The 20,626-nt window shown below is 38.1% G+C and overlaps 1 protein-coding gene across 9 annotated transcripts in view; it reads right to left on the bottom strand.

Moving 5' to 3' along the window:
* The window catches only part of TANC2 (tetratricopeptide repeat, ankyrin repeat and coiled-coil containing 2), a 519,058-nt gene that overhangs the window by 93,776 nt on the left and 404,656 nt on the right, over positions 1-20,626 (bottom strand). For 8 of the 9 annotated variants that reach the window (XM_027872925.1, XM_027872927.1, XM_027872928.1 and 5 more), the window contains 2 exons: positions 14,614-14,895; positions 7,193-7,326 (listed from right to left, as the gene is read on the bottom strand). In XM_027872925.1, coding sequence (XP_027728726.1) covers positions 7,193-7,326; positions 14,614-14,895 — 416 coding nt within the window. Of the gene's footprint in view, positions 1-7,192; positions 7,327-14,613; positions 14,896-19,473; positions 19,518-20,626 lie in introns of those variants that run through there. The other variant, XM_027872934.1, reaches the window with a different exon arrangement.

Raw genomic sequence — 20,626 nt, 5'->3', positions numbered from 1 at the left:
TCCAAAACAACTCATTATATTTCCGCCAAACCCATGCTCATTTTGATCTTCCTTTGTTTCTGTTATGAGCATCATCTATATACGCCAAGGGGCACAAGACTGAAGTCATGGATGGCCTTTTCTGAGTGATAAATGGCCAGTGAATAAAAGACCAGCTCATGGACAGTCTTTTCCAAACTAACAATGGGTCCTTAGGGCAACACAGCCTTGGTATATATTCAAGGCCCTCAAAGGTCTTAGATGTAGATGTTCTTATTATGGGCTAGCTCTCAAGTTTAAGATGATATACAGTTCAGTGACATCGGGAGATTATGTTTATCTCAGGATGGTCAGTATGCTCGTTTGAATACTAATGAATATCCTGAGAAAGGCTTTGACAGAAGTTACTGTATTCTTAAAGTTGGTGGTGGGGGAGCTTGCAGGAGAAAGGGAGGGATGCCTTCTACAAAAGCTATGAGAGAAGAAAAACAAACTGTTGAATTTCTAGCATGCAAACTTATGAGCCTATATAAGAAGCTTTGCTTCAAAGACAACTCAACATGCAAGCAAAAAGGATTTACAATTAACCATACTTAGTACAAAAATGTTTAGTTAGGAAGGGAGTCTCCCCAAATGGTTGTTGCACTTACTTTTACTTCACAGACAATAAGTACTTTTGTTCCCCTTAATTTATTCCTTATCTCAATCCCACAAATGATTATCCAAACCTGTTCTCTCCTCAAAAACTCTCATACTTCCCTCTCCCTCCTTTTTCTTTGATGAGGAACTCATCTCTTACTTTATTAAAATAATTGAAGTCATTTGATGTGGGCTCCCTCTTCTCTTCATTTCAAAACTAGATTCCTTGACGTTACCTTCCAGCCTACCCTTCTTTTCACCTTGCCACAGTCAACTCATCTCTTTCTCTCTCTCTCTCTCATCTTCAAACTCTATCAACAGATTCATTCCCTACTGCCTCCAAACATGTCCAAGACTCCTTCATCCTTAAAAAAAAAAATCATTAGACCGTATCATCCCCACAAACTATGATGCTATTATTTCTTTTCTTTTTCTCAGCCTTTTCTCTGGAAAAGCTGTCTACATACTTCATGTCTCCAGTTTATCTCTTCTCATCCACTTTTCAACCTTTTGGAATCTGGTGTCTGACCTCATCATTCAACTGAAACTGCTCTCTCCAAAGTTACTATTTATCTCTTAATTAAAACATTTGATGATCTCTTCTGAGTCTTCATCTTTTTCCACCTATCTGCTACATTTGATATTATGAACCATTCTCTCCTTCTGGATACTCTCTCTGGGTTTTTGTCACAATACTTTTTCCTGGTTCTCCCCCTACTTATCTGATTTCTCCTTCTCAATCTCCTTTTCTGGCTGTGTTATCCTATCAAATCCCTTAACTGTGGCAGTTCCCCAAGAAATCCTAGGCTCTTTTCTCTTCTTCCTTGACACTCTACATTCTGGTGACCTCATCAGCTCCCATGAGCTTAACTATCATCTCTATTCAGATGATTTCCAGAACTACATATCCAGCTTCAGCCTCTACCCCCAAATTTAAGCCCTAGAGAACCAGTACATTTCAAACTGGGTATCCTGGAGATACCTCAAACTCATTATCTTATCCCCTACCCCTTCAAAAGAGATCCCATCTTTCTTCCAAACTTTTCTATTTCTGTTGAGAGCACTACCAGTTTCAAACTCCCAGGTTGCCTTGGTATTATTCTTGACTCCTCACTCATATATTTAGTCAGATGCCAAATACTGTTGTTTCTACCTCCAGAACATCTTTTATATCAGACTCCTTCTTTGTACTGACACAGCCATTGCCTGAGCTATGCTCAGGCTCTTATCACCTCTTACTCATTCTAGATGACTGAAACAGCTTCCTAATTAGAATCTCCCCACTTCAGAACATCCTCCAAAAACTGTTTCCAAATTGATTTTTCTTAATCATGATCCTTAACTACAAATCTGACCATGTCATTCCCCTACAAAATAAACTCCAGCGGCTCCCTGTTGACTCTGGGATCAAAGAAAACCTCCTAAAAAAAAAAAAAAGCTTTTAAAGCCATTCATAGCCTAGTCCTAACTTATCTTTCCAGCATCATTGGACATGACTGCCCTTCCTACATTTTGTGGCCCAGCCAAACTGGCCTCTCTATTTCTTCTTGGAACTGCTTATCTCTAATACCTGGAATGCAGTCAGTCAATAAGCATTTATTAAATGCCTACTATGTACCAGGTACTGTGCCAAGCATTTTGGATATAAAGCAAAACAAACAAAAAACAGCCTCTACTCTCTAGGAGTTTCAGTGAGTGGGGAGGACAGCATGCAAACAATTATGTGCAAACAAGATATATCCAAGATAAACTGGAGATAACTGGGAAAGCGCCAGCATTAAGGAGGAATGGAAAAGGTTTCTTGCAGAAAGTGAGATTTTTAGCTGAGATGGGAAAGAAGCCAGGGAAGTCAGGAGATGGAAATGAGGAGAGAGAGGGTTCTACGCATGTGGGACAAGTAAGTGAAAATGCCCAGGGTCTAGAGATGGAGTGTCTAGTTCAAGGAACAGCAAGGAGGCCAGTGTCATTGGATTACCAAGTACACTGGGGGCAAGAGGTAGGTGTAAGGAATAAGAATGGAAAGGTAGGAAGGAGCCAGGTTAGAGAGGGCTTTAAAAGCCAAACAGAAGATTTCATATTTATCCTGGAGGCAAATAAATGTGTTTAATAAATACTTAATTGACTGAATAATAATAACAGTGGCTTGAGCCATTATTTAGTGTCACTTATATGGGTAGAATTTTACGTGTCAGAAGTATCTTGAACCAGAAGTTAAAATAAGGCATTGACTAATGAAAAAAGGCCAAGAAGGACATACTTATTAGGGTAGTCTGACCCTGAATAGAAACTATGAATGCTTTTAAACACTGATTCTACTGGTGCATATAATTTTATATCTATTCCTTTATAGAAACATAAATGAAGTATGAGGAACTCTCAAACATTCAATTGTGCATCATATAATCTGAGTGTAGAGAGAGCAGCATAACTTTCTGTCAACTTGTATGTGCTATTTTTAAGGTTCAGAAAAATGTTTAAGAATTATGTTAATTTCATAATTCTCACAATTTCTCTGGGAGCAAGATGAATTAAAAACATGATTATTTCTATTCTGTAGACAAGAAAAGCCCAGGGAGGCTCAGCAATTTTTTCAAGGTCAAATAGTCAGTCAATAGCATAGTTACACAGAGAACCTAGGTTGTTTCTCCCATTAAATGCTCTCTGTGTAAGGATATCAATATTATTGTTAATACAGCTTATAAATACAAGCTATATATTTTACAATTAAAGAGTTTTAAAAATATATTTTATGTAATTTGGTCTTTTTAAAAACCCTGTGAAACAGGGAGGTGGGACAAGTATTGCTATCCTCATTTTTCTTAGATGAGAATTAAAGGAGTTAAGTAATTTATTCAAGATCTCACAGCTGGCATATGGAGCAGCCAATATTTGAACTCAGATATTATGATCCTAATGATCATAACATGGCTCTTTCCAGATACTACTTCTATCACGCTACATTTCTTATACAAAGTTCAGGGTTAGCAGTTTTGGGAGGAAAGAGGTTTGTATGGACATTCTGAAAATGTGATTTTGGAAGCATGCCTGGTATCTATCATCCATTACTTATTTTCTATTTCTGATCTTAATTTTTTTCTAGAAAGGCAAATATTTTCAACAGTGGCCACTAAACCACAAATCACATTTCACACTGCACGACAGCTTAATTTATTGCCCAATTCTCAATGCAGACGCGACACTCAGAATGACTGCAACCTAATTCTTTGGATGACAGGTCTCTTAGTAGCAGTGACAAATTTGGAAACCACGATACTGAGGTGGGGAAGAACTGACTCCCTGAGAATGATGACATTCACTCTTGTACTTACATAATATTCCCTGGAAAAAGGGCTTGCTTTTCTTGTTTTAATGGTATTTCTTCAAATTAGCTTATTTCTCTAATCAGCTTATTTTTGATGGATTAGTTTTCCAATCTAAGAACTGAGGCTGGGACAACTCTTTGGGACTATTGTAGCAGCAACTGATTACTCTTTTAAAAATATGCTAAGAGCTTTCCTGATTAGAAAACTGACCTGAAGACTGGACTGGCAAGTATCTAAAGCTTAATTGATTTGAAGCCTCATTTATCACATTAATTTCCATAAGAAGCACACTCCTACTTTAACTGGTTAGTCACCAAGCTAAGGAGCAACACTGAATTAGGTTTTGATTTCCAGCATAACAATCTTTCAAATGGGAAGAGTTTACATGTTAAATTCCCAAAGCTAACAAAAAAGCTTCACCTCAGGCAACCATGCAGACATTCTTAGAAATTTTTCCTTTCCTGGTGGCAGTTTTGCATATGAGACCATTTGGCTACAAATGCATTAAAAACCAACAGAGACTTTTGCTTTTAATACTTCAATCCACCAGTCTAGGAAAGGCTGCTAAGTTGTTCTACTACTTTAATAGTTATATATTAATAAAGAAAAAGAAATAATTTTAACTTCAACCATGTTTCCATGAAGCACATCTAATTTGACTCCCTAAGAATCAGCAAAACATTTTTGATACATGAAATAATTCTGAGGTTTTGATAAAAACCAAGCAGTACAATAAGTCGGTCTATTTCTAAGAAGTTTATGCAATATATTAATAAGACAGCTTTTAAAGTATGCTTTTAATACTTATCTCATCCAAACTCTAACTAAGCTGAAAAGTGGGGCTTTTTTTTTTTTTTTTGTGGTGAGGCGATCCGGGTTAAGTGACTTGGCCAGGGTCACACAGTTAGTAAATGTCAAGTGTCTGAGGCCGGATTTGAACTCAGGTCCTCCTGACTCCAAGGCCAAAGCTCTATCTACTGCACCACCTAACTGTCCTTGAAAAGTGTTATGTTTAAAGAATGTATTTTTAACGTTTTGCTGTTGACTTGATACTAGATATCTGGCTGCTGCTCTGAAACATTTATAGTATATAGTCTCATATATCCAGACTGACAGCTCTAGGAAAGACTTTTATTATATGATATTTAATCTAAGTATGGATATATACACATACATATACACATATGTACATGTATACTATGTGTATCTGTGTCTATACACATACAGATATGTGGCTATCCCCTACCTTCGAAGGTAGACGGTTTAGTTGAAATTATTTTTAAAAGATGCTTTGTTGCATTTGGTTTTTCCATCATAGTCATTTCCTTTTAATAAGGAAAAATATTTATGCAAAACCAACCAATATAGCATTGTGCCTGAGAGCATATAGCACATTCTACCTCCTGCCTCTTTACTATGCAAAGGGTAGCACCCCATCTCTTTACTGAAAAGAGGAAGGTTTGTTTTGTTTTCATTTTTCTGGGACATTGTTTTTTTTAAATTCACCACACAGTTTAATTTATTTGGTCATTAGGAAAGATGCTAACACTCAACTGAAAAGTCATTATTCTTTAAATGGATATTGATACTCACTAATGTGCAACTCACTAACTGATATTGAGCACTGGCCTATTTAAAAAAAAATTAATTGAACATAGAATGGCACATGAAGCTTCAGACGATTCTGAGAGGCATCTGGGGCCCTTCTACCCAGGTAAAGAACTGGACAGATGTGACATATAGTAGTGGAAAGATACCACACTGTACAATTTGTGACACTTAGACTCTCCACCAGGCATGGAATCCAAGGTGAATCGTTTTGTTCTCTTGGGTTCTATGAACTACTTTTCACATGTCAGTTCACACAGCTCAACACCTAGATGAACCAAAGATTCTTACAGGAAGAGGCTAGATAAACAGGATTCTATTATAGTAGCGTTTGGGAAATTTCAGAAATAACTGTTTCCAAAATCCTATTTATGAATGATTTGGTCACAGTGGGGATGGGAGGTTTATAATGTTATGAGCTGCTTTTTAATGTGACAAGGCTGGGGAGTACAGGTATCAGTCATCTTTTTACATAAAAGAACTGGAATCTGAGACCACCTACCCATAGAAAGATCCAAGATTACGTGGCTGTTAGAAATTCCAGTTTATTCAATTTGAGGTTATCTGTGAAGGTTATTACAGAGAGAGCCTAGTCCCCTGTTACATTATTATTGCTAGACAGAGAGTCTAAGTGATTTTGCCAAGTGACTGAATTTGGTTTTTGAAGTGGTTAATAATTTAGTTTATTCAGAACGTCTATGTTGCTTTGCTGAGCTTAATGCACAATCATAATAAGGGAATAACAATTACCGACAATTTTTGGTACTTTTCTGAGAAGACAAAATATAAATATAAGTGCTTCTTTGGGAAGGACAAGTAATCTGGAGAGTTTCTCTCTTTTCTTCCTTCCTCTCACTTCCTTCACTCTGAGCACATATTAACCTGTATATTTCCTTGCTCTTCAACGTTAAGTGTTGTGTGCCCTTAAAATGCTAAGATTTTTTTTAGCCCTCAGCTTAACTCTAGAGTAAAAATGTTTACTCTTCTTAATATAACCATGTAGACTATATTAAGTGTGTGTTTGGTGCTTTCACAAAAAGGAAGAAAGGGAAAAATCAACCACGTGCAAGACATGGCAAAGTTCAACTTTCGACCTCCATTGTATTACTTATAGACTCAGATTAAACATTGAGAAGAGTTGTGTTGGCTAGACATGGGATCTTCAAAATAGTGTAGCAGAATAAACATCGAAGTGGGAGAGATAATTTGGTTTCGAGTTCTGGATCTGTTGCTGCTTATCTGGGTGACCTTTGGACAAGTCATTTCACCCAAACGGATAAGATGATCACTAAGATCCCTTCTAACTCTACTACTCCATGTTCTAGAATAATGCTGACCATGTGATTCAGGATGAATTTGGTATTGAACTTCTCTCTCCATCTGCCCCTTATTATAAATAAAACTTAGAAACCTAGAAGATATTACCTAGGTCATTCCCTTTCTTCAGCACCAGGGAAACACATCCAGAGAGTATTTTAAGAATTAGAAATCATTTTCTAGGAATAGCAAAGATGGTGAGCTTTAGAGCAACCTTTCTCATCATCGTGGCAGAGCTCTACAAGATCCTACTTATTTCTAAGGGACTAGCTATTTTCCCCTATTAATATTACGAGAAGACTGATGCCAGTGGAACCTTACTATACCTGTGAGGCAAGTCTCCTCATAGCTTCCTCTTGTCGTCTGCGCATTTCTGGAGTTCCTGGGCAGCTTCCACTGGTGATAGAAGAATGGGCAGAAGGTGGCTGAGTAAGTGGCAGCTCTCGGTTGGCATCCACATCTGGATTAAAGCAATGAGAAGTTGATGTGAGAAAGAACTGAGGTCTGAAGATTTTGAAATGGGCTTAACAACTGCTACAGTGGTTCACAGGACTGAGGACTGAGAGCTTGAGGGGACCTTGGGGCTCACCTATGGTCTTCACTTGAGGACTATAGGTTACAGATGAGGAAGCTATGGACCAGAGATAATGAAATAACTTGACCAAGGTCACACAAGCTGTAAGAGGCAAAGTGGGATCTGAATTTAGGTTCTGTGCCCCTTAGTAAATGTTGAGTATATTATCTGCAAGGAATGTGACTGTACTGACAACAGAATGGCTGACATTGAGAATATCTGACCTTGATCAGGTGAAGCCAGACAGTTGGTTTTCTCACCTTTTGCTGGCTCTTTGTCAGCTGAGGGCTGGATTTCATACTGTACATATCTGTTTCACTGTTCTCTTTTGTTGAGTTTTTAATTCTGTGGCTTTAAAGAATGCATATTACTCCAAGAAAATATGTGGAAAAGTTGAAGCTATTAAAGAGTACACTTCAATTACTATTAGAGATATTAAAGTCTCTGTTAGTATAAGGAAGTCAGGTCTTTCAAGAATCATTCGAGGCCAAAATAGAACAGAAACAATTGTACCAAAGCACAAAGGAAAGAGCGTTTGAAAATTAAAACAACAAGAACTGAAAACTATTGTTATGAAATAGCCCAATAAATCTTCAGAAAACAAGGTGAGCTCTTCAGAGGAAAGTGGCACATAGATGGATTATCACTGATTCTTTTACAGTGCAGCAGAGTCTGCTTGAAGGTGGAAGAACAGTAAGAAGACCAGTAAAAAAAAAACCCTGCTAATCATTGTTATGAAGAAAACAATGGTTGTTATAGGTGAGACAATTCAAAGACTCAATGACTAAAGAAGGAATAATGTGATTTTTACTGATGAAACTCACTTTTTCATTCAATGCCAACACCAAAACCATTTTCAAAAGTCGAAATGATTATAGAAGATCTGGGCATCTTCATCAGACAGTAAAAAAAAAAAAATCACTCATAAATGCTTTAAAAATGTTTTACTTTCAGTAGACCTAAAAGTCTTGTACTTAATTGAGGGAATGATGAACTTCAACAAATATACTGACATACTGAGAAAGAAAATTATACTAGAATTATAGAAATTCCCAAACAGAGATGCAATACTGCAAAATGAATACTACAATATGGTCATATGCAATACACCACACATGCCAACAAAGGTTAAGCATTTTATCCATGAGATATATAAATAAATATGCTTCAATACTCTGAAAACTCACTTTAAGTTACATTGAAAATTCAAGGTCTATAACCAAGACTAGACTTGGAAAAAAAGGACTGTTACTCAAAGATATACTTAATATCCAATATAATAAAAGTGCGATTTCATTCAGAATTTTAAAATATGTCAAATCTTGTGGACTCAATGCCAAAATTGTGTAAAACAATTGAATGTAGCAAAAAAGGACATATTATATATTAAAAATTCTTAAAGATGTAAAAAGCTGTAAAATTTTATTATATAAGTCAATAAATTTAATCATTTTACTTCATCCTAATTGATCCACACCTCACTGTACATAAATGTGTACACCACCTTAAAAGCGGATGCCAACATAACTGCCTTTTGGTGGTCAGCACCATGGAAATGAAGGCAGAGCAAGAGGATGGAGCTGCCTGCTTCTCTTGTTTGTCTAATCTGCTCCCTTCCTCGTGAGATTCAATTCAGTTCAGCAAGCCTTTTTTCACTTCCCACTACCAGGTGGGTAAGTAAGTGGCTAAGGCCCCTAGAGAGCACTTTCAGAGACTTTGGAAAGAGAGGAAAAAGCTTCAGTACTTTGGGATTCCATCTGAAACGGTGGAGAGTGTGTAGGTCTTGGGATTCAGAAGACCTTTTGCCTTCTGACTCTGACACTTGCCCAGATATGATGTGACCTTGGGCAAGTCACAACCTGAGATGGTTTCCAATCCGTAAAATGGGATTAATCATAATTTCACTACCTCTATCATAAGATTGGTATATAGATAGTACTATATGTAAGTTATTATTATTGATGACAAACTGTGATGCCATTCTAGAAGGTGGAAATGATGTGAGTTCAGGGACTGGTAGCCACTGCTTCAACTCCGCTATCTTCTCCTTTCTACCTTTAAGTCACCTAAAAAGTGTGTATTACGGTACTTTAACCCTCCTTGCTCTTGAATCTTAGGACTGCTTCCCCTCTGCCTGGGGAGCTTGTGTCCAATTAGGCTGGAAGAGAACAATGAGAACACAGAAGATGCAATAGGAAGTCAGCAGGTGGGAAGCGGGGGAAAATGGCATACCAAACTGCTGAGATGAGAGTGGGAGAAAGTAGGGGCTGTTCCTTCAGCAGCTGCATCCCTAATCCACCTCCTTTATTCTCCTACAAAGGGCACTGGCAGCTGTTAATAAATGTCAAGTTAAGCTAAGGAAAATAATGGGGCTATTAATGGTGTGTGTGTGTGCTTGTTGGGGGTAGGGAACAGATATATAGTTTGGGCATCTTTAACTTATGTAAATATTATAGCCATATGTTAATGTCTGAGTAAGCTATAACATCATTTCCCACAAAATGTGCCATGTGTGTGCATTCTTTGTGCAAAGAAGAGTGTGCTAGAGGTAAAGGAAAAGTGTAGGCGGGAAACAGGATGACAGCCCAGTGCCTGTCTTGGCAACTTCTCTGCTTTCTTGCTCCCTCCTTTGGCCTGCTCTGCAGGCCCAGGGAAATGACAGGGAGGGGGTGTCAGCTGAGGTGATGTGCCTATGGGGGAAGGAGAGAGCCAGCAGCTACAGTACCTAAGTTAATTCATCTCTTCCACAGTAGCACTGAAGACAGTAGAGGAGGCAAAGACAGAAAAATGAATGGTAAATGAGGCAGAGTTACGCAGGGAGCTCCCAGTAGGGCAACTTTGGGAACTTCCATTCATTTCATTACCACAGTTGTATCACTGCTGTCAATGGCCAAGGGTGAGAATGTCCCATGAGTTTCTGAAAATACTTAGTTGGAAGATCATTCAAACAAAAACCAATCTGAGCCTCACATCAGTCCCATTTTGCTAATACTTGGCTGGTTTTACGCACACCATTCTTATTAAAAAATACTGTTGCTGACAGTAAAATATCAGGGACTATTTAACTTTTTTAGTAAAACTTATACCCAAAGGATGCTTTATATCATCTCAGGGTCACATTCCTGCCTTATCTCTTTGGGTCCAATTGCACTGCTGATGTGACCGAAAAAAAATAAAAAATAAACTGTAATTTGGACAAGAACAGAAATTATTCTAAAAGATCTCTAAGATGCAGGAAACAGTTGTGGCCAGGTTACTCTGATTAGTGTTTTCCACATACTCTGTCCCACAGATGCTTTCTCAAGATTTCTGATAGAAAATCAGAGTGAATCTAAGTGTTTTTGTGATGTCCCAAAAAAGGAGACTCTCAATTCAATCTAAAAGAGTGTTGCAGTGTTCTGGGAAATACACAAGAGAAAAGATTCTGAACGCAGAGGGTCAAGAGATTCTTCTCATTGGATTTCACTAATCAGAAGCCCAGCTTCTATTAGATTGTTTGAGCTTTTGATTTCGAAGCATAGTAGGCTGTTTCTCCCTTAGGCTCATGCAGATCTCCTTGCTGATTCTTGGTCATGCAAGATCCAAAGTTATATTCTATCAGTGTTCTGGTTTTCTTTTCAACCCACTCAAAATGTTACATTTTTTGACTACCCAGATAAAAATGATTTAGTATTATGGATATTTAAACATTGCAAGTAAGATGACCAGATAGGGATGTGAAATTACTTTTGGCAGAAGAAGCATGTTCATAGAATCAGAGAAAAGAAAAGCACCTTGGAAGACAACTAACTCAACCTCCTCAATATACTTATGAGAAACCATTTTACACATAAGTGTGTAAAATCAGTCTTGACTTCCAGTCCAGTACTCTTTCAATTACCTTGACTATGTTTCCTTTTGAGACTAAATATCACCTTCCTATTTATGATAACAGATTCATGGTCCTTTGGTCCAACTTTTGGAAACATTGGAGGAAGCCAAAAAAATAGTTCTGATGACCTAACTTTTTAGGCAAGATAATTTTCCCGTGTCCTGCTTCAGTATTCTCCATGTTAGCCCTGGAAATTAACCCAGTAAAGGTTCCTCCAATGAGTCATATTCACTTATGAGTTTTACCCTTTAAAGTGATCACACACACACACACACACACACACACACACACACACACACACACACGCACACACTCTCCCAAAAGGCTTAAAACATTTGGGTGAGTGTGTGTGTGTGTGTGTGTGTGTGTGTGTGTTTTGAAAATCCCTGACTTACCAGTTTTCCATGTGCTACTTGGTTTTAAATTTCTTTCATCAGTATAACTTATGGGATGGATGGGTTGGCAGTGTAGAATACTGGGTCCATTTGTATTGGGTCCTTCCTGTCCTAAATTGGCAGTGGAAGGTGTTACTGTTAAACAGGGATACCATGTCAGTGTTGCCTAGAAAGGTGGTTTTGGTTTTCTACTTGTGCTTGTCTGGGCTAGTGTGGCACATATGTTATTACTAAAGGCCAAATATGGATAAACGTTCATGAAAAGGGAGCACTGTTTAACAAATTCATCAATTAAAGGTTCTTTGCAGAATTCTACTAACACAGAATAATAGTTATAACTATAATTGTGCATGTGAGATACAGAAAGAGTGCTGGATTTAGGTTTCTTGTACTTTGCTAATGAAACTTATTGTAGAATTAGATGGAGAGTGCAGTTTGAATATATAGCACATATACAACCAGGAAATTGATTTTTATTTTTTTTTTAAATTGCTGAGAAAAGAAATACCTGTAGAAACACTGAAATGCAAGGAAAATGACTGAGAGGCTCTAAATCACAACATAGAAAGTGAACTTCCAAGTGGCAAATTGGGAGATCATAACCTCTTTCTAGGAAGAGTTGTGGAATATTCTCCTCTAAAAAACTTCTGAAAATTGCTCTCTGAAATTGCTTTCTAAAATGACTGGACCAATTCACAGCTCCACTAACAGTACATTAATGAGTCTGTTTTCTTGCAGCCTCTCTAACATTTCTCATTTCTTTTTTTTTTTTTGTCAATTTTGCCCATTTGATGGATGAATTGGGAACGTAACAGTGGCTTTAATTTGCATTTTTCTAATCATATTGTTGCAAGTTTTTTTTTTTGATGAGGGAGAAAAAGTCAATTTTTGTTAATTGAAAAAATAAACTTAAAAAAAGAAAAAGTAGGCAGTTGTGTTGTTTCTCTGATTTGGTTGCAGGGCTGTCATTCTGGATATATGTAATTACTTTTCATGTCTTTGCATCCATTCAATATACATGAAAATTATATATACACACATATCTATATCACAGATGTAAATTCAGACAACTACTAGAAAATCTGTTTATCTAGGTTTCCCTTATTTTTTTAGTCAATGACAATCATTACTATCTCATTCTATTATAGTCATTACTGGCTACAAGTAAAAGAGAATATATCTGAATATCACAAGGATTTGTGAATTGTAAATGTTTTACATTTCCATAACATCCTCATTCAGTTTTTTCACACAATAATAACTTTCTGTTTCTGCAGGGCTTTAAGGTTTACACACTTTTCTCATAGTAAGTTTGTGAAACAGACAATGCAAGCTTAATGATTCCCATGTTATAGATGAGCAAAATGAGACCCAGAGTAACTTGTCCTTTGATATACAACAATATGTTGAAGCCAAGATGAGAACCAACTCTAAGATGATGAGAATTCTGACTCCAGGTTGAGCTTTCTTTCTCACACACATAATATCACACATGTAATAACAGTTGTATTGATTAGTCCATGAAGACATTTGCCCAAATTTGGCCTTTATTCATGATGCATATGTGACACTAGGCCAGACCAAAAAAAAAAAATCACCTCTCTAGACAACACTGACATGGGACCCCCGTTTAACAGAAACAGTTCCCACTATCATTTTGGACAGGACAAACCCTATACAAATGAACCCATTATTCTACACTCTGCCAATTCATCCACCCCACAGGTCTTACTGATGAGAGAAATTTAAAACCCAGCAGCACATGGAAAATTGATAACTCAGGGATTTTCAATCATCTTAACTGTGTCAAATGTAACAGTTGTTTCAATTAGTTGTGCAGAAATGGATCAGTAAGATCAATCAGTTCAGTAAGATATATTTATATCTCTAACTACACATGTATAGTAGGCATGGCCTTAGTCATTCTAAAGGGTAAAACTCATATAAAAATGAGTATGACCTTTCCTGGGTTAATTTTCTGAGCTGCTAACATGGGGGATACCAAAGTAAGACAGAAGGGGTGGGGAAGGGGGAAGTAGTATCTGGACCTGCTCAGAGGACTGGCTATTCTGCCTTCCTCCAGGGTTTCTAAAGGTTGTCATTTTATCTCCATTTTTCTTACACCCTGGCTGTGCCAGGCTAGGGGGGAGAAGAATGAATACAGAAGAGAACATAGCAATTTTTCAAAAAGGAAGCAGAAGAAAATTTCAAGGATGATGGCCGATCCTGAGCAATGCAACACTTCATGTCAATAGTCAGGAAATGAAGGCAGTAAACAGATTATACTGTTTTGTTGCATGCAGAGATAAGATCTCAGACTGAGTAAAGGTTTCAACAACAAGGGAGCAGAAAGCAAAACAGAAGTGTGAAAAGGATCTGTGGGCAACTGCTATGCTCTTTATTCAAAGCTCATAATGCAACCAGCAGGGTAAGGACATAAGCAGGGTTTTCATGAAAGTTGCAATTAGACTAAATGTGGGAGGTTACTTTATACTATAAAGGGGCTGGCATCAGAGGAAGAGTACCTGGGTGCATATCTCAGTTCTGCTTCCCTTTGTATGACCTAGGAAATATCACTCTACTTCTCCAGGCCTCAGTTTTTGCATCTTCAAAATGAAAGGGTTGGACAAACTGAACTCCAGCATTTCCCTTCTGGCTCTCTAGCCATAAGCTTGTGATCCTAGGACTAAGACACAATCACCATGGGCAGGAGCATTTTGGCCATGGAGGACTGTTGGATATGTAGGTTAAATGTAAATTGAACACAAAATTCTCTCTGTTCATTCTGGGTTAAGGGTGTTCTTACAGAGGTCAGATTTCACAGATCAAATGAGAAGGACACACATACTAGTATATGGATGATAAGAATGCCGCATAGCATAGAGTTCTGTACCAAAAAGTACATACGTTTAGGAGAAGCATGTGGACTGTCTGAGGCAATCTGTCTCATTCGTGTACCATGGCAACTGAGGGCCACCAGCCTAGAGATGATAGCAGTCTTGCCAAATCCAATGTTTCCAACAATCACTACTCCCTGGTTCACGCTGGCATTTTCACTCTGTAGCTGAGCATCTATTTCATGGAAAACCCAGTCTCGGCCAACAAATACAGACTCTGTGGTAATGCTGGGCACTTCGAAGAGCAGTGGCTTCAGGGAGATGTCTGGAGGTCTATATGGCGCAAACCGCACTAGAAGGAAGAATCATAGAACACAGGACTTAGGGTAAATGGTAAACATGGCAAGAGATATAAAATGTGTGATACTTCAAGAAACAGTCATAATTTTGTTTTGTTTATAACTATTCCAGAAGATTTAAGATGGAGGTTTTTTTGTTTTGTTTTGTTCAAATCAGAACACTGAACTAAAGGCAGGTGGGACTGAAATCATCCAATGCTATAGCTGATAGCAAAACATAATCAAGAAATAAGAATGATTTACTTTGGGAATCTTGGAAACACTGCTTGCTATGAGAACTGTCACATAATATCTACAAGGGGAGATGCCTTTAGTCCATAACAGGACTATTTTTGGATTTTTTTTTTGTTGGACTCTTTTCATATAACATAAGCCAAACAATCTGACCTTTTTATTTTGGCACTTGTTTCCTTTGGGCCCAAAGTTACGTATGGAAACATTTGTTGCTTCAAATGACTGTTTCTGAGCAAAGTGGTCACTGAGGCTTTTACAGTGAGGGCAAAACAAAGAGAATATTAAAAACAGTTATGGAATACAATTATTTTTATCATACTGCAATCAATTTAAAAACAAATTGATAGCTGCTCTGACTGTGCACGGTTTTAAACCACTGGCACTGTCTGCTGTCATAGTCTGCAGTGGCAGTACAGCCTCTAACAATTTTGACAGAGAAAGGACCTCACTGTGTTTGGCCTGGTGGAAGGGTTATTGGTGAGCAGAGAGTGGCAATGTGAGGTCTTCTTCGTTGTGTAAAGTATGTTAGCACCTGAGCCCAGGCAGCAAGTTACATTCCTTTCAACTTTTTTTTTTCCACTATTACTAGTGTCACAAACATGTATTGGAGTCAAGACAGCTGTCAAGATCATTTTTTTTTTTATCCATATGGTACCTATAAAGTAAAGAGCCAAGAATATACCACATTTCCAACAGATCCAGGAAGGTGAGAAAGAGCTGCAACTCGGGATGAATAAGTCAAACGTTACTTCAACACTCTTTATCTAGATGGTTCCTGATGGAGTTTCATACCATCTAGGACTTTACCAATGTAAGCATCTTGCCATTTCCCTGCCTCCCATTCTCCTACCCCGGTCCCAATCATCACCTCCTGTTCAGGGAATAATAATTAAAACATTAAGGACAATATACTGCCTGATGGACAATACTTGAGATTCTGAGCTGTAGGCTAACCAGATCAAAACTCCCTTACCCAGCTATTTCCTTATATATACACATCAGCCTTTTTCCTTCCAGGCCCCTACCCAACTCTTCCTTTATGTACTGTAGAAACTTTGTTCTATTTTAAGCAGACTTCCTTTCATATAAAACCTCTTCTTCTTACGCTCCTTTCAGCTTCCTTAGGTCACAGAGACCTGAACACAGGTCTCCTGATGTTAGTTCTTTCCTATTTTCAGGGGAAGGAATATTGGGCACAGCTATAACTTGTGAGCTTTGAAGGTCACAAGAATAGAGTCCATTGATGGGAAGGAATCTTTGCTAGAGTTTACTACCAGCCAAGACATGTGAGGCATCAGCATGCCCCAAGGAGGAAGAGCTAGCCCCATCAGATGCTGCTTATCACACACTGCAAAGACACTGACTGCATATCCCTGGTCACCACGTCCAACACTCCTCTTCTGTTTTTCTTTGCCTGAGGAGGGGATTGAAAATCATTCTTGAGTTGGATATGTCTAAGTTTGTGGACTTTAGAGGTGTCAGGTCCAATGAGTGGAGCTAAATGGCAGCAATGGAAACTTCTGAACTGGAAAAGTCAGCCAGCAACAAGAGGAGGAGGCCAAGTCATTGTCCTGGTTTGCCTGAAGATATGGACTTTGAGGGACATAGGTTAGAGCTGAGGTAAAATGTAAAATGACTAATCAGCAGTCCTGCACAGTTTCATATTTAGATGAAGTCTGCCTATCAGCCTTCCAAAAGATCTTAACAGAAGTTGTTACTGAGTTGTGTTTTAAGTTATTTCATCAATGTATGCTGTGAGTCTTTTGTGTCTTTTAGTATTTCGTGAGTGTAAATAAATGCCTGATATGTATTTTATATTGAGTATAGTTATCTTTAGCCCCTCACCCAACCTAAACTGAAAGTAAACTGCTCCAAGATATAGGGGTGGAAGTTCAACAAGCCACGGAAAAAATGAATGAGAAAAGAGAGTGTTTCCTCCCATTCTCCTCCAGGATTCCTTCTGTGCTCCTCCAAGATTCCAATTAGGAACATGTGCTTGGGGTCAGAGTAGAGGTGTGGGTATAATGCCCAGCTACCTGGACCCCAAAGTGGTTATCTAATGTTAGTGATACATTTATTATGAGTTTTGTTGCCATTGCTAAAATAATTAGGCTTCTAAGCAAGACAAGTAGATTAGTTTCTGGAGAGTCTTATTTTTAACTCTAGAGTCAGTCACATTCTTAGGAAAGATAGTTCACTGGTCTTGAAAACGAGAGGATTTTGTTGAGTTGCATCACAAACATACAAAATCAGCAGCACATTTTTATTAAAGTTCTACAGTTTTATGTATTTTTCAATTGAACAGTATTTTCATGACTCTTCTCTTTACCTTCCATGATATTTTCATTCCAAGAAAGGAGTAGAAGAATAATTGTTCAATAGTTCCTTCTCTCAGTTGTTACCAATAGCAAAAATCAGTAAGCAACTTCTTTCACTTAACCTGAAATATACTGCAACAGGGCCTGCTTAGATAGGCTTCTGCCAGCATCTGGCTTGCCCTCTTTCAAAGAAAAAAAAAAGTGTGGGTTGGGGAAATTACATAGGAAAACTATTTTCTTGACTTTAATTTTTAAAAAATATTATTTGTGGAAAATGTGTGTGGAGGGAAACATGAACAGATAACATGTACATCAATGCAAAGACTAACAAAATAATTAGAAAATTCATGAACCAATTTCTGTTTATTGCTTTATTCTTCAGTCTGTTTATTACGGTAATATCTGTCTTGATTATAGCTGTTAGAGTTTAAAGTTGTTTGTTGACCTTAGCTCCTATGTAATATAAAGGGGGATTGGTCGATGAAGGCCCAGACCTTATGAACTGGAGCAATGAGCTTGGCCTGATGAAATACGCACTTTGGAGCTTGCATAGGTTGTTGTTTCCTCTGCTTACCAAGTAGTAAGAAAAAGGCCTCTTCAACTGGATGCCTAGCTGGGGCTGAAGATGCCCATGAAAGATTTCCAGGATGGTACCTCAAATCTCTCCTAGTTGAGATGGAGGAAAGACCTACTGTCAACCTTTGAGTGGGCCTTCTAATCCAAGCTGACATGTGACCGGTATCTACATGGGTACCAAGTTCTTTGCCTCCTGATGTTAGTTCTTTCCTATTTTCAGGGGAAGGAATATTGGACACAGTTATAACTTGTGAGCTTTGAAGGTCACAAGAACAGAGTCCACTGATGGGAAGGAATCTTTGCTAGAGTTTACTACCAGCCAAGACATGTGAGGCATCAGCATGCCCCAAGGAGGAAGAGCTAGCCCCATCAGATGCTGCTTATCACACACTGCAAAGAGTGACTTATCCAGTGGTATTTGCAGATGTGTGCTGGATCCAGGTCTTGAGCTAAATGTTCAATTTTCAATGTGAGAATTTACTCCTCAGAAAATGGCAAATGCTACAAATCAGGGCTTCATTTATTATACTGTTGACTGCCTAATCAAGAAAGACTCATAACAAAATCCTTTGGTTTTCAACTTAAGAAACGGATAGAGAAAATTTCAATAATGCACATTAACCTTTAAAGTGTGTCCTGTGTTCATTTTTACCCCCAAAGAGCCAGTATTAAACATTTGCTAGCACACTGCTGGGTCTTTGGGAAGTGAAATTGGTGGGGCAAATGTTTAAATGTTAATTTGAGCCTACTCTCCCAGGAACTAAAGTGACACAGGGTAAAGTGTGCCCTTTGGCATTGAGGGGAAATATTCATATTTCTACTCTTGCTGTGTCTTCTTAGTAAATACACCTTTTTGAAAAAGCTAATTTGTATTAATTGGTTACATGATATTCATGGCTCAATCCCCTCCCCAATATCAACTGCCAGCTACCATTTGTATCTTCCTTACATTGATACCCTCCAGTATCAGTGATTAGTGCCCCAATATCATCACTCTCTGCAGTCTATGGTGAGCAGCATCTTGGCTGGGCTAGCTACTGCTCCTTGGGGCTGTGTTAGTGCCTCACATGTCTTGACTGGTAGAAAACTCTAGAAGGGACTTCTATCAATGGCCTTCTGCTCCTCCAACCTTCCAGATCTCACAAGGTCATAGTTGTCTCCAATACTCCTGTGCCTAAAAATAGGAAAGAACCAACACAAAAGCGGCAAAGAAGAGATGTGCCATATATAAATAGGCCACATGTCAACCGAAGTGGGGAAATCCCAAGATCCATCTTCCTACCCAGAGGATTATAGTATGTCTTCTTTCCATCTCAGCCAAAAAAGGAAAGACTTGAGTTGCCACCATGGAAGTCTTTTGTATACTTTTTCAGCTCCAGTTTGACAACTAGAGAGTTCCCTTTTCTTACTACTTGGTAAACAGGGGAAACTGTCAAAGAATACCTGTATGAGCTCTAGAGTCCATGTGAGGGTTGCATCAGGTTGGGCACACTGCACCTGTTCATAAAAACTGGGTTATCATTCGTCAGTCCCTCTTTATGCTATAAAAAAAATGGTGAAATATTTAAGATGGAAACTCTTACCAATACAATTATCCCTGGTAACAGAAATATAAACAGAAGCAGAATTCATAATTTTACTAAATGTTCCTCTCTGTTGAGGACATTTATTTGGGATTGAGTCTTTAGCCACATAAGACATTCTTGAAATAATCTTTAACAATCTATAATGATTATATAGGCTGTGAATCTGGACCAGATAAAAACAGCGCAGAAGGAATGACCTAACTCGAGGCTAGACAATCAGAAAGGGAAATAGAGAAAAATGGGGATAAGGAAGGCATTATGATTTACAATTATGGAGCAACAAGGCTGGAGCTGGACAGAAATTTAACTTGACAGAGTTTATTGATGGTGGTCCTCCCCCTACCCCCATGGCAGTTAAACAAGAAGTCAAAATGTTCTTGTTGCCATATTATTGGTACAAAAAGGGAGTAGTTAAGAAGAGACTTCTAATTCCACTGCTGAATTTTAAGTTCAACATGTAATTTTTTTTTTCTTAGCAATAGACATGTAGAGACAACTAGTGATGACAAACAGACCAAGTGTTACACAGGTACCAACATCTAAAAAAAATACTTGAGGGAAGGCTTCTAGGAGGATGCTGAGTCAATTTTCTCAGGATTATCTATGAGAGACCACGGACAAGAATTCCATAGGATGAGATGTGGATAAGTTGTGGTATAGAGGGGATATGTACCTGAAACCACAGATACACTAAAGTATATTGATCTGAACAATATTATTATACCCTCAACTCAGGCTAGTACCACGGAAGTTGAGCAAGCAGCCTTCTTTTCTTGGAAGCTTCACTAAAGACAGGTTAACAGACATATGGACAGAGAGACGGCAGCTCTGAGAATCTGTCTACTCAATAGTCCTGCTTTGCTTCAGCTTTATACTCCAGGACCAATTTTTGGACACTTCTTTCTTCAAATATAATTAGTACTGTGTATTGTGTGTGTGTACACATATATGTATATTTAAAAGAATATGTAAATCAAATATATACAAACACACACACACACACACACACA

Source organism: Vombatus ursinus, unplaced genomic scaffold (genome assembly GCF_900497805.2).
Source record: "Vombatus ursinus unplaced genomic scaffold, bare-nosed wombat genome assembly UNPS02014801.1, whole genome shotgun sequence".
Lineage (NCBI taxonomy): Eukaryota > Metazoa > Chordata > Mammalia > Diprotodontia > Vombatidae > Vombatus > Vombatus ursinus.
This window is presented reverse-complemented; position numbering and strand designations above follow the sequence as displayed.